Below are 15,367 nucleotides of genomic sequence, written 5' to 3'. Positions count from 1 at the left end.
CGCCCCGTGTTTGCGGGCCGCCATTTTTTGCACCTGCCACCGAGTGTGACAGCTGGCTTATAGAATCCAGCCCCATGCATGTGTTCATATGCAGTAGTAGTTCTGGTGGTTCAAGATTTGGAGGAAGCAGGTTGAGCAGTCAGTATTAGCAACGTAACACCTCTTGGCATGTTGTTAATCAACCTAAGGTGTCTTATTCAGGCTGGTTAGGGTATGCAGTGGCTTCTGGGATGTCATGTTAACTCCTTGTGTTTTGGACTGGGTCTGACACTATGACCATACACCACATTGTGGATTTCTTACAAGTTTGCATGATAATTAAATGTGGCGTAGAATTTGGACAATCTAACCTTGTTCATGAAAATTAAAATACAGTTTCCTGTCTTCTCAAATATACAGCTGCCTCCACTACTCTACCCAGATATCTTTTCAAATGATCATTCTTTATATGAAGTACTTTCTTGACACTGATTCTAAATTTGCCTTTTGCCAGTTTGAGCTTATTCCATATGCTTTCACGTTACAAATAAATGAAAATAATGTTCTGGACCTGTCTTCGCTAAAACATTTACCATTCTTCCTGCCTCTAAAAGGTCTCTTCTTGGTTGGCTCCTTTCAAGACTTAAAAAGCCCAAGTTTCTCTTTTCCTCACAACCCAGTCCTCTGAGTCTTATGACTGACTCCTCTCTGTACTGCCTTGATTGCTGGACTGCCTTTCTTTGACTTAGTGACTACAACAACAAAACTTGTATTTATACAGCACCTTCAATGTAATAAAACTTCCAAAGATGCTTCACAGGAACATAATAAAGCAAAATTTGGCACTGAGCTGCATAAGATGATAGGGCAGATGAACAAAAGTGTAGTCAAAGGGATAGCTTTTAAGAAGCTTGCTAAAGGAGGAAAGAGAGGTGAAGAGGTTTAGGGAGCGAATTCCAGAGCTTAGGACCTCGGAAATTGGAGACATGGCCACCAATGGTGGAGTGATTAACACCGGGGATACTCAAAAGGCCAGAATTGGAGGAGTGCAGATATCTTGGAGGATTGCAGGGCTGGAGGAGATTACAGAGATAGGGAGGAATGAGGCCATGGAGGGATTTGAAAATATGGATGAGAATTTTAAAATCGAGGTGTTGCTTAACTGGGGAGCCAGTCTAGGTCAGCAAGTACACGGGTGAGTGGGACTTGGTGTGATTAAGGACATGGGTAGCTGTGCAGTGATTGAGTGTCAAATACCACATTCATTAATACCCTTACCTGTTTCTTAACTTCACCCTTAGCTATTTTGACTTCATACGTAGCGTACATATAATCTCCATTTTCTCTTTTTATATTTGTTGATGGGATGTGGGCATCGCTGGTAACACCAGCATTTATTGCCCATCCCAAATTGCCCTTGAGAAGGTAGTGGTGAGCTGCCTTCTTGAACCGCTGCAGTCCATGTGGTGTAGATACACCACAGCGCTGCAAGGGAGGGAGTTCCAGAATTTTGACCTATTGATGTGTGTAATCCTTTCCACTTGTCCATGTTAAATTTCATCATTAAGTTACACATTTTATTTAACTCATTTTGTAGGTCTTGGCTGCCTCCCCATATTCTAGTCTGATATCTGAGCATTTGAACAGTGTGCATTGAGCCAGAATTTTATTGAAATAGGCCTGTTTTCAGTGGGGGTTGTTGGTGGTGGTGGGCAGGCAGCAGTAGTTTGGGAACCTGTTTGTCAGAGAAGTCAACTTTACCATGGTTGTTTAACTCAACTACGGCATTAGTATCCCACTTCCAGGTTTCTTGACGAATCACAGGGTGCTGCAGGTGTGATGACGACCTGCGCTCTGTAAAAGGAAGGATTTCTACTTGATGGGACCCCGGCAGGGATCAGAATAGCTGAATTCTACTTTGCTTTCTGAGACTTCAGCAACCACATAAATGGATGGAGATGTGGGAAGACTGCCTCCCAGCTCTCTGACCTTTGCTTGGTGGTCCTGCTACCAGATTTGAGAGTGTGAAGTGAAGTGCTGTTTCATGTGGACGGGAGGAAGAGGCTAGCCTATCAAACCAGCAGGTGTGGATGGAAGTGGCCGAGGAAATGAGCAGCAGGAGTGTGGTCCCTTGAACCCGGTTCAATGACCTCATAGGGACAGGAAAGGTGAGTGGCATTCCACTTTAAAGTACCAAGCCCCGCACACTGAGTTCCCCAGCAGTCTCCTGTGCAGCCCTCCTCATACCAACACATCTTGCAGCTCCACTCATTCTTCTCTCTCCAGGCAACTCTTCACATCCAGATCTGAACTGCCAGCACTCATAGTCAACCTCATCTTTGTGCCACCTCACACCCAACCTTCACAGTGACCCTCCACAAATGTCATTGCATCCTCTCCGCATTTCTCACACTTATAGCTTTCTGTTCTCTCTCTTTGCAGAAGGCAGCACACAACTACAGGGAGAGGCAGAGGAGAGGGGGTGGCCCTGTACTGATAGCCGCCTTGATGGCTACTGGGAATGCATGCCCACCTGGTCCACTGTGAAGGAGGTCTTACTCCAGTAGGCTGTAGATGTCAGCAGTGAGCTGCTGTGAAAGCCTTAGCCTCATGAGGCACTGGTGCTCACACATGTCGAGAAAGCTGATCCTCTACCGGTAGACCCTGTGTTGGTGCTATCGCCTCCTTCAAACTGGAGCTGTGTGTGGATTCCGTCTGTCTTGTGGAGTGACATGTGCCTGAGGAGAAGGCAGCTAATGCTGCTACTGGTGCTGCTCCTGGCGCTGTTGGTGTTGCTGGTGCCTCTCCTCTTGTTCTTCATCAGAGGTTCAAGGTAGAGCTGCATAAGCTGCTCCCATGATGCTGTGAGGGCTGACGGCAAAGAAGATCAGATCGAGGTGAGTAAAGTCCAAGGTAGGCGAGATGACTTCTAAAAAGTTTGGAAATCACCAGTGAAGGAGTGAAAGCACACTCTCAGAACAAGTGCTGTGAGCTCAAGCCTTTCACATAGGCAGGCCAGCGTTTTCACAGTATCAATGTTTAAAGGCTTTCAAGCCTGTCTGTTTCAGTGATCAATGACTCCCCACTGTGCACTCACCGTATTGACCCTGGCGAGTTCCACAGCTCAGGAAGCCCTTGCACTGGCTGTTAAAGCCAGAATTCAGGATTAAAGACTCAATTACTTTGAATATTGCTGAAAAAAAGAGACATGCTGTCAAAAGTTTTTGTCTTGCACTCATCAGGACAGACGCAAGAATGCCAAATTTCAAAGGGAGCTGATTGGTTGGCAAGTCAACTCTGGTTGAGGCATTGCCATGGAGACCAATCAGAGTCGACTTGCCAACCAATCAACACCCTTTTCTCATGCAGTATAAATTGTTGCTCCCTTTGAAATGCATGTCTTTTTTTCAGCAATACTAAATTAATTGATTATTTAAATATTTAAATAACTGACAGTTCCACGGGGGTTTGCCACACACCTCCTTGCACACCCTTGTTTAACATGGAAATGGATAGGATCATGTCAGGTTCCTGACCCACCTGCATTTTCCAGAGTTTTAACTTCCTCCCCCGCAGCCCAGGCAGTTAAAATTTTGCCCTGTGTCTTCTGCAAGGAACTTTGAACTCTGCACTGTTCATTTTTACAACTTGCATGTGTTTGTAAAATCCAAGTATAAGGGTGAATCCTCACAGGCCCAGATTGACTTTTTCTTTTAATTTTCATTGTTTGTGTTTAGTTAGGAGAAGCAAGATGCTGATGCACTGACTCTGAATCTACTTTTCTTTCAGCCACCACAGGTTGACTGATTATGGGGAAAATTGGGGAAAAAATAAATTGAATGGTACAAAGTTTGGCACATAATGTAGTAATGTGCAACAACACATAATAGAATATATTTAATAGCAATTTCACCAACCAGCAAGAAGACGCCTTAATTAAAAAGAACTAAATTTAGTGCTGCCAAATACATCCTCAACTACAGGGTCAGACATTTATTTAAGGACCAGAACATTCACCCTGATTACAACAAATTCAAGACAATCCACTGGCAGCTAGAGGAACTAGTCCTATAGTTGTGCCATGCGAAACTAAATTAATTTGCCTTTTTATTTCACTATAATTTTCAAACTATAACAACTAATTGGGAGATGATCAGTACAGGAGCGGGGGTGGGGGTTACCCTTTTGACACCCAATCAGAAAATTGTCATCCATGAAATAGAATCAAAAAGATAAAACATTAATAGGCAGAGTGCATAAACAGATGCAATGTCATATGAATACAAAGTGACACTCATAAGATAGATGCAAAAGCAATAGATAAGAAATGATTCAAACAATATGTCGCAACAATATCTTGTGGAACAGGATTGCAGAATTCAGTATCCCTTACATAGGGAATAAGCATGAAGATTTAAATCAGCCCCTAAATAAAGAGGTGTATTTTAAACTGATTTAGATTGACTGAGGCTTTCACAGAGTCGTACATCTGTGCATATGAAGCCTCTGGAGAACTGTCAAACACAGAAATGGGAATGACAACAGAAACTGGTTACAAATAAAACATGGCATGGTCTTAAACCAATTGTGCATGCTTATCTTTGGCAGAATAGAAAACTAATTGAACATGATAAAGTGTAAAGTTAATTAACACACACAAGTTTGTTGATTACCTTCACAGGATTATATTGTTCTTTTGCTACCAGCCTTCTATCCCAGCTGTCTCCTTTTCAGAAAATGTCATTGGTAAACAATAGAGACACCATAACAAGTCGTAAATGGCTGCAGTGACAGCAGCCCCTAGTGAAGCTGCATCTGTAGAAAATGATTGTGTCTGATTACCTTTTGAAGACAGCAGTGCAGACATTGCATACTAAGTGTCACTTATGCATCAGTTTACTTTGCACCTGATGTATCCATTACAAAAACAACTAAAATATATTTTCTAAATACCATTTCACTGCCACAATCCTTATTGGAATTTGAAGTAAATGTTTTCAGGATGGTACTAATATAGTTCCAAGAATTATGATCACTTGGTGAAACAGATGCTTGCATCTGTCTAGCACTTTAAGTAAGAAGTGCATATAAAATCCTTAAGAGCTTACTTAAGCTTTTTTTCCTCCTTCAACCACAACAAAGACTTAAAATAAAAAGCGGGCAAAATTCAGACAGCTTCATACTAACCAGAACCTGCTGTTGTAAAAAAAAAACAGGGATTGAACCGAACCAATTAGACCAGTGAAAGGTTGGTGTATGCTTTTAAAGAACTGTATTAATGATTGAGGTTTGAAAGCGAAGAGAAAGAAGGACAAAACTATTCATGCCTGAAATGAGCTGCAGATTTTTTATTAGAAGGCGAGATATTTGATGAACAGACATTCAAGATTGTTTTCATAGTACGTTACCTGTGATCTGAATTATTTTAACTACTAGGAAATCATATAAAATGCATAGACTTTATTTTTAACAACAAATCTTCCTTCATATTTGAACTGGTGTGGGAATTGATGTATAGAATATTTTTGTAAGGATTTTTTACTGAAGATTTATCAACCATTTCCCAAATTACATTTCGGCTATATTAATGTATTATTCCTTCATCTAACATAAGTGTTTATACAACTGAAAAACTGCAGCTGTCGAAAGATTAACCAGCTGAGGAGTGTTGTCAGCATTAGTTCAGGTCTAATAAATGACACCATGAAGCTATTTATCAATCCCTAGTCCAGAATAAAAACTTAGCCTATGATTAATAGTATTCTTTTTGCAAGCTTTGACTATCCTTGTGTAATTATTGTGCTTGTTTTTAGATAAGGCATGTTGAAGGGATGAAAAAAATACAAATCTTTTGAAACCAAATGGTAATGTGATTCTTTCAGGTGTCGGGGCTGCACGGGCTGGCAACCTCACGTTCATGGTTGGGGGATTGGAAGGAGAATTTAATGCAGCCAAAGAATTGCTGAGCTGCATGGGAATCAATGTGGTTTACTGTGGAGAGGTTGGAACTGGACAGGTAACAAAAAGGAGAAATCAGATTTGAGTATCATTTGATTAAGTTAAATGCTCCCTAGTCTCAGAATCTCACTTTGAGTAGTTTTTTTGCAAGTGTAAATAAATGTAAATGTAAAACACTGCTATACATTTGTAAAAATAAATAGATAAGGATGATAAATTAACTAAGAAGTGTGAATGATTTAGAATATGTACTGCTCAGCTGAGAAGAGACTTGAGGAGGGCTGTAATTGGTGGTAGAGCATGGCTACCTGACCAGACTCAACGACATGTGTCGGGTTCTGGTCGGGTCTCTCTTCCGGTTCTTCCATTCAGGCTCGGGCCAGGTCGGACACAGTGCTGCCTTGTGCTCAGGGAGGGAAAGGGAAGTAAGCTGATCAACCAGAAGTCGAACAATACTGCAGATCTGTAGAGTCCTGATCACTATCCAATGAACTCGGTCACAAACTAAAGTGCTCGCGTGTGAAAGTTGCGGAGTGGGGGGTGGGGGTGGTGGGGGTGTGGTGGTGAGGTCTGTGCCACTGGTGACGAGATCAAACTCCAATTCCCAACTAAATCTGCACAATTCTGCAGGAATAGCCTGCTGCCGGAACAGAGGATCCAAGGTAGAACACAAACCCTTTGATATAATTAACTTCATTTCGGTGGTCGGGTCGGGCGCAGGAAAAAAAAAATCAAAGGACTCGGGCCCGGGTTGGGTTCGGGTTGGATGTAGTCGGCACGGGCCTGGGTCGGGTTTCAATTGCATACCTGAGCAGGCCTTTAATTGGTGGTAGCGCAAAATGCGTAACAATGCATCGGCCGTCTGCTTTGCACCCCACCCACTTTTCTTTTCCAGAAGTCAGTGGAAAAGATTATTGTTTAGGGTGTAAAACAGTTTGCTTATTTGCTGTCGTCCATTTTACACTGTCACTAAAGTGAAATTCCACCCCAAGGTGGGAAGTTTATATCTGTAAATCAAATTGGTGTTTCAAGGGTAACTCGGTTAAGGTCCTTCCAGGTCGCTCATTTTAAATTTCCTCATATCATTTTGAATCATTGTCACAGCAGTGCATGTAATTTGTTTTGCTGGTAGTTAAGTGCATGCTTCATTTTAAAGTTGTTTATCACTTTCCTCCATTGTGACTTCTGTTTACAGGCAGCAAAGATCTGTAACAACATGCTTCTAGCTATTAGTATGATTGGAACTGCTGAAACAATGAATCTGGGAATCAGGTCTGTTTGTTATTTCTGTTTTTGCTTTGCTCTCTCTCTTTCCACCCCCCCCCCCCCCCCTCATTTGCTTGAGTTATTATAGTTATACCTGCTTTTGAATCATATCCTTTGATGCCCTTATCTAACAAATAATTTCAGTTGATCCAATGTCTACCGACTTTTACCCTTTGTGTGAAAAATGTTTCCTGATTTTTTTTTAAATCTAATTTTAGGAGTGTGCCCCTTTATTCTGGATACTCACACTAGAGGAAATAGTTTCTCTGAAACTACCCCTTTAAATCCTTTTGTCATTTTAAACACCATTACTCTCTCTCAAGTCCAAGGAATGCAGACTTGAGCATATCTGGTGCACAATTGATTTAACCATCCATTGCCAGAGCAGACTGGACTACATCAACTGCTAACAGGCCTTTCTTTTCTCTGCCAAAACTGCTCACTACTTCAGGATATCCTGGAAAGCAGATGTAACTATTGGCAGTTTTTCTCCACTACCAATCGCCCCTTTCAATCCTTCTCCCCTGCTCTTACCTCAAACAATAAATGTGAGGAGCTCGTGGGCTTTGTCACTTAGGTTTGAAACGATTTTTTCACCTGCCTCTGCTGGTTCCCTACTTTCTATTGCTGCCCTATCCCTGAACCCATGTCTTTTTCTAGTCTTTTTCTCTATTTCCCCTAATGCTATCTCCAAGCTCATCTTGCCCATGAGATCATCTCTTGCTCCTTTAACCCCTTTCCTCTAAACTGCTGAGCACCTTGCATCGCTTCCTGGCTCCATGCTAGCTGATGATGTAAATGGTTCCCTTTCCTCAGGTACTGCCACTTTCCTAACAAAACTGTTGTCATCATCCCACTTCAAACCACTTACCTTTAACCCTTGCAAATTGTTGTTCCATTGCTATCCACCTTTTCCTCTCCAAAGCTCTTGAATGTGTTGCTATCTCCCATAATTGTACCCACCATAGCTGCAACTACATGTTTGAATTTGTCCAACCAGTTTTCCACCCCTGCCACTGCACTGAAACAGCAGGACATCTTCTGTGGACCATGATGCACTGTCCCTCATCGTTTTCTTGATTCTCTACAGCTTTGACACAGTTGCCCACGTCATCCTCCTCTAATGCTAGGACTGCCTTCCGTTATGTCTACTTTTACCTATCCAATTGTAGTCTAAGCATCTTCAGCAATGCCCTCTCTTCCCACAAGGAGCTGTCCTTCGCCCCCTCCTCCTCTTCACCTACAAGCTACCCCTTGGCAACATCACCCAGTCGTGGGTCTGTTTCCACATGTACGCTGAAGACAGCTATCTCTGTCTCTCAGTGCTTGCTTAATCCCTCCACTATAAGTCTGTTGTCAGGTTTGTCTGACATTCAGTTCTGGATGAACTAATTACAGTTTTCACCAGTTAAATGTTGGTCTCACCAAAACCTTTGCCTTTGACCCCTTGGTACAAACTCCCTACCATTGTCACCAATTTCTTCAACCCCCACCCCCCACCCCCCATCTCCCACAGCCACTCTCTCAGTTTGAGCCAGACTGTTTGGATCTTTTAATTCCTATTTGCCCCCAAGCTGAACTTCCAACCCCATATCCTCTCTCACAAAGACTGCCTCTTTTCTCCTCTGCAACAACGTCTGTCTCCGCTCCTGCCTCAGCCTTTCTGTTGCTGAAAACCTCATCCATGGCACTGTCCCCTATAGTCTCAACTATTCTAATACTCTCCTTTACTGCCTTTCCATTCTCCACACTCCAGCTTGTCTAAACTTTTGCTGCCTGTATCCAATCCTACTCAAAGTTCTATTGACCTATCACCACTGCCCTTGCTGACCCAAATTGATTGGCAGTCCCCCAGTACCTAAAATTTTAAATTGTTATCTTTTGTGTTTTAAATTAATTCATGACCTCACCCTTCTCGATCTTTGTTACCTTCTCCAGCCTTATAACCCTTCATTCTGCATTCCTCCAACACCAGCCTTCTGTGCATCCCCCACTCCCTTCACCCCACCTTTGGCAGCCATGCCTTCTGTAGTTTAGCTCCCAAATTCTGCCAGTCCCACCCTAAATCACTAGATATTTCCACCTCCTTATCATCTATTAAGAACTTCCTTAAAACCCTTCTCTGACTAAGCTTTTAGTTACTCTTAGTAACTCCGCCTTTGGCTCTACATCCATTTTTTGTATTATTACACTGTGTAATGTCATGTGATGTTCATATCACGTTTTAGATAGAAAAACGGAAGTTACTTTTGGGTATGATCAAAATAAAACTATACAATGTGATGGAGTTAACATACCTGAAGGATGAGCCAATTGGCCTTTTCTCATTCCAATGTTTCATCATCTTCAATAAAATACATTATCCTTTAATCTTTTGGATTCAGGTTCAAACCCCTTCCTGTTTTACAGGATGAAAATCTGCTCTGTCTGTTGGCTGTAACTGTTCTCGACGAAATTTGTTTGAGCAGTCTCAGTCTAGCAGAAATGTGTCCCTAATTTGGTATCTAATTACAGTCTCACTCAGAGAGGCCATAAGGATGGCTAATTTGGTACAGTAATTGGTGTCGTTCTGAGGTTCGAGTTAATTGCTTGGTTAGTATAAAGAGTCTTTTAATTATACTGTACCTGAACTTAAACTGCTTGGCTAAGAAAAATTGGAGAGAGCTGTTTTACTCCCTTGCACCAACATCTTAATGAGGACAAAAACCACCCCAGAACAGGGATGACAATGCAGTACCAGGTCTCACTTATACAAATCAGAGTATTCACAGTGAAAGGTAGCTGTGAGCAGAAATCATTTTCTGAAGGTAGAGCTTCAGACAGAGACTATGCCTATATAAATGTTTGTGACTTAGTGCATCTTGTCTCGTTAAAAACTGTACAAGTGTGATTTAGCTAGGAAGTCAGACCATTGACTATCTTGGGTCTCAAGTTTAATGTTCACTCAGACACTTAATATTTGTGAACTTTTCATTTTTGTCAATTGCCATTCTGGCTATTGATGATGCCATTTATGCCGACGGAGTTTAGGGCCAAATGGCTTACATCAAATTGTTGCAATAATGTTATTGGCAACAATTGCCATTAGTAAGACCATTCTTTGCCCTGATCCTCTAGCACCAATTCAAAGCCAAAATCTGTTGAAAACGTCTTATCATAGCATATCAGAGCATCTTAGCGTTGATGGTGCTGATCCCAGGAGCTTGGAAGCGACACTACTGCCGAGAAGCTGGCCAGATGTTTACACAGGTCTGTTTCATTTGGCCAATGTTTGTTCAATACTCAAAGGTGGAAAAGATAAACAAATTAACCACAGCACAAGCAAGATAAATCTTAGCAGGGGGGAGTTAGTTGAATTATTTTTTGTTGCATTACTCTTCCCATCATTTGTTAATAGACACTATTCCACCATGGTGCTGTAATGTCTTTGGATTTTTGAATTCTGATGTAACAAATCCACCCAAAATATTAAAATTGCCTCGAGCTGCCCATCGATCAAAGGAGAAACATCTAACTGGGACAGCCATTGAGACTGGATCCAATGCAACTAGATGAAACTAGCTTTTCAAACCTTCTGCATTCAAAAAACGAATTTGGCCAATGTGCTTATTGGTTTTGATTCCATTCTTGGCCTTTTCAAAGATCTACAATTCTACTGGACAATTTCAGTCCCAAACCTGTTTTGCTCTGATCAATAAACTGCAAAACTGAACTCCCATTCTAATTATTCTGAGACAGTAAACATATTGAAATGCAACATTTCAAGTATCTTGAAGAAATGGCATCAACACTTATAAAAATGGAGGAGGTAATAAAACAGTCGAAATGTGCATAGTGCATTCAGTCTCAGCATGTGTTTGTAGTAAACATTTGCTTAATGGTCAAGCTGTATTTATAGAGGTTAACTATAACCCTTAAAAGTTCTAAATCACAGCATTTATAATTGCTGTTTATCTTATTCTCCCATATACTTGAAAATGAAAAGATTTATTAAAGGAAGTTTGAAATATTTATGAAGAACTTTTAAGTTGTGGAAGAGTAAGAAATCTTGAATGTGCAGATATGTCTTAATGGAACGAAGTGGACGGGAATGGAGGCATGGGGGGAGGGGGGCATAAAATTGGGATGGGACACGTTTGACAGGAAGTCTGACGTCGAGATGTCCCATCCTGATTTTGTCCATGGTGGCACACATGGAGGGCACAGGTCTGATGGCAACAAGGCGGGCAGGTCATATACTTTAGAGACCAATTGAAAGCGATTTTATGGAGTAGATTGAATTTTGTAAATGCCGTCCGGGTCTCATGGGGCTTCAGAGGCTCGCCTCCTTCAAGGATGTGACATAGAGGTGGCAGAGCATGGCTGGCTGCAAGGGGAGGCCATCGGGAGGTCAACCATCTAGGGCCTGACAGGATAACGAAGGGAGGGCTGTGCACATCACATCAGGAGTGAAGGGCAAGTTGAGCTGCAGGGTGGGGGGCGCCATTATAAGGAGGACAATGGGCATGTGACACCTGGGCAAGGCTCACAAGTGGGGGCAACAAGAGGAGGCCACTGGCAGGGAAGGACTGCCTTTCAGGGAGAAACCACCTATCATGGGCCTCATTCATCCAGGCTTCGGGGACCCTGTTGGAGATGAGGTGCAGCAGAAGGGGAGAGAGGGCCAGGCAACTGCAGTGGCACTGCAATTGCCTGTGAGGCCACAGGAGGGTCAGTAGCAGCCTGCAGATGCTGGTGAAGCGTGCAGAAGTGACAGAGAGGGGGGGCTGCCTACGTAGAAGGAGGTCCCCTCTAGCGAGGGTTTACTGATCGAGGCTCAATTACCTGAAGATGTCTGAGAGACAGTACTAACAAAGACTGCCTTTCCAGGGAGGCTGTAATGGACTTGTGTGCCATGATGTAGGACAAGCTGTGCCCCAGGGGATTTGGTGGGAATTCGATGCCAGTGGCGCTGAACATTTACGCCACTAGATCATTCCAGGGATCCACAGGGGATGTGTGTGGGATCTCACAGTCAGCAGCCCATCAGTGCATCAAGGAGTTTACCAATGCCCTTTTCAGGAGGGCCAGAGCCTATGTGCACTTCTGCACGGGTCCCAACTCTCAAGCTGGGAAGGCTATGGGTTTTGGGGCCAGTGCTGGATTCCCCCAGGTGCAGGGGGTCATCGACTACAAGCATGTGGCCATCAAGGCTCCTGAATGTCAGCCAGCGGTCTTGATCAACAGGAGGGGCTTCCACTCCCTCAATGTACAACTGGTCTGCGACCATCATAAATGGATCTTGCAGGTCTGTGCATCCCAAGAAGCTGCCACAATACCTACATTTTGAGGCAGTCCCGGGTTCTAGAACTTTTCTGGCCCCCCTCTAGTCCTCAGCAATGGATTCTTGAAGACAAGGACATGGCTACTGATGACTGTGAGGAACCCACACAAATGTCCAGGAGAGGTACAATACCTGCCACGGGACAACACAAGCTACCATAGAGCAGGCCATTGGTCTTCTGAAGATGAGATTCAGTTGCCTAGATTGGTCTGGTGTAGCCCTTCAGTATGCCCCAGCAAGAGTCTCACATATCGTTGTGGTCTGCTGTGGACTAGACAACCTGGTGCTACAGAGTGGGGAGTTGATGAGCAATGAGAAAAGTGAGGAGGATGACGAGCGGGAAGATGAGCAAGCCAGGCCAGATGAAGGACCCCAGGGGCAACAGGAGAGTGACTATGAGATACGTGCAAGGGAGGCTCAGGCTGTCCTTATACATTCTCGTTTCCTTTGATCCTTACTGCCCCTTGTACCTTGACCAATAAAAACCTACCTTAAGGCAGCCATGTTGTCGTCTTTCTTCCTTAAGGATGCACTGGCTTAATAAACATTCATGCAGGGCAGAGCTGGTCAGGCTCCAGAGTTGACCCCTTGCAGCATGTTCTGTCATCTCCAGCCTCTTCATAGAGACTGGGATGCAGCAAAGGGCCAAGTCCTTGTCAGAAGGGCATTTAAGTGGTCATTGGATAGACATATGGATGAAAATGGAATAGTGTAGGTCAGATGGTCGGCGCAACATCGAGGGCCGAAGGGCCTGTACTGCGCTGTAATGTTCTAATACTTCTAGAAAGGGAGGGAGTCTATCCTTAGCAGAAACAATTTATTTACATTCAGACTGCAGTTTGCATCTGAAACATTCACTCACCCATGATAGCCCCTGACTTGACATACGCTTCTTAATTCTCTTTCGTGAACTCCTATGCGGTGTTCCCCCTGTGCTGTCAGCAAAGGTGGAAGCAGGCTGCTGACCTTGCTGCCCCACTGCTAAGGATGACCTTGGCAGTCGTCCTCTTGATGCCTTGGGCCTGGAGGGCCCCTGCATGCTGAGGGCCTGCTGCACAGTAGCACCCTCTTGGGATGTTGGAGGGATGTTGGAGGAATTGGTGATACTGGCAGAGGAGAAGAGGAACAGCTGCCTGCACCATGTGCACCCTGAGAGGTGCCCCCCACTGCTCCTCCTCCCTAGCAAGGCAGATTTCTGTCCGCTTGCTGACCTGAGCGTGCAAAGGACCTGGGGGTGACTCGAGGTCCCCCACCCCTCTCTCACCTTGCCACTGCTGTCTTATGCCCATGGTCAGGATGAGCATATGGAATCTGCACGAATGTCCTGCAGACCCTGACTGCTCTACTGGATGTGGCTCTTCATTAGGGCCACCAATCTTTCAATGGAGGACGTCACTCATGCACCAGTCAGAGACAATGTTGAGCTAAATGTCCGGATGGACTCCTTCATTGGCCATGCCTGGGTGCGCATTTTCTCTGGCATCAGTGCCAGATGTTGCCACACCTCTTGCTGCAACTGCAGCACTTCCTGTGATACTGCTGACATCAGAGGCATGTCATGAACCATGTCAGCATGGACCTAACCTCCCACAGTCCTCCGACTGTCAGAGGCTTGGGCTCTCGCAGCCTCCATCAGCTGCTAGGGTGTGTGTGTGTGCTGTGCTCACCAGCTTGTGTTCCCAGATCTAAATTAGAGCACAAACCTACTGACGTGCATCTATCTGCACTGGTGGAGGGTGCAGGAGTATGAGGTGTCAGTCGACCCTCTGAGGCTCCTTCCCCCCCCCATCAGAGGTAGCAGGCTCCCACATGGATTCAGAGGCTGTCTGATTTGGCACTGCTTGACCTGCATGAGAGAACAGAGACATGTAAGAGTCAAGGGCCTGCCCTTCCACCATAGCACACAGCTCTATGATGCAGACCCCTGCGGGCACCGGCTGCCTGTTGAGCAGCATGGCTCCATCGCTGCAGATGCAGCCTTGTGTCCCATGATGACCTTACTTAATGTTTTGTGAAGGTACCCCTATTTCTCCATCCACGACGGTCCGACCGTCCTGTGATCCAGCCAGCTTCATGGCCTGTTCCTCCATCGGTGTTAAAACATGCAGAATGAGCAGCCCACTACTGGTCTTGGTCCCCGTTCTCCGATTATTTGCTATCATCTCCTGCAGACAGAGGGATGGGGATTATTTATCCTCCAGCAGGATCAACCCCAATGCATAGGCTACTATCAGTCCATCTACCACTGATGAGGGCACACAGATCTCTCCTGCATGTGCCACCTTTCCAAGGACCTTGCAAGATTGCGCTATGACAGGGAGTGTAGTTTCAGGGCCATCTCACCATGCCGCTCTCAGCGAGCATTCCTTGACTCTTTGCCCACGTCTGGGAGTTGATCCCTCTTCTCCCAGTGCATCCTCCTGCATTGCCAGATGTAAGATCCAAGAGGATGAAGACATTAAAAGATACTCACTTTCACAGCCTGGATGAGGTTGTTGAGCCGCTTGCGGCACTGAATCCATGTTTGTGGTGTTACCCCACAGCTGCTGACCTCCTCTGTGATCTGGAGCCAGGCCTGCTTGGTTTCACTTCCAGGTCGTCTCCTCTCATCCTTTGGGAACAAGATGACCCACCTCTCCCTTGCAGCCTGCAACAGCACCTGGAGGGAGGTATCAGGCAAGTGTGAGGCTGCCCGGGGTCTCCTCTCAGCTATTTCTTTAGTTTCTGCAATCACCTACTCCTCTCCCAGGCTTTCAGAATGCAGAGTTCAATGCAGGGCTGGCAGCCCTTTTAAAAATGGAGTCATCAGCTGCCAAGGCGTCACCTGACGGCGTTCTACCC

The 15,367-nt window shown here is 44.6% G+C and overlaps 1 protein-coding gene across 2 annotated transcripts in view; it reads left to right on the top strand.

Annotated features, from left to right (window-relative positions):
- Positions 1–15,367, top strand: part of hibadhb (3-hydroxyisobutyrate dehydrogenase b) — a 568,873-nt gene that overhangs the window by 505,644 nt on the left and 47,862 nt on the right. For both annotated transcript variants that reach the window (XM_068059347.1, XM_068059356.1), the window contains 2 exons: positions 5,862–5,995; positions 7,133–7,209. In XM_068059347.1, coding sequence (XP_067915448.1) covers positions 5,862–5,995; positions 7,133–7,209 — 211 coding nt within the window. The remainder of the gene's footprint in view (positions 1–5,861; positions 5,996–7,132; positions 7,210–15,367) is intronic.

This window comes from Heterodontus francisci, chromosome 2 (assembly GCF_036365525.1).
Source record: "Heterodontus francisci isolate sHetFra1 chromosome 2, sHetFra1.hap1, whole genome shotgun sequence".
NCBI classification, from domain to species: Eukaryota; Metazoa; Chordata; class Chondrichthyes; order Heterodontiformes; family Heterodontidae; genus Heterodontus; species Heterodontus francisci.
Note: the sequence above shows the minus strand (reverse complement) of the source record. Positions and strands in the feature narration are given on the sequence as shown.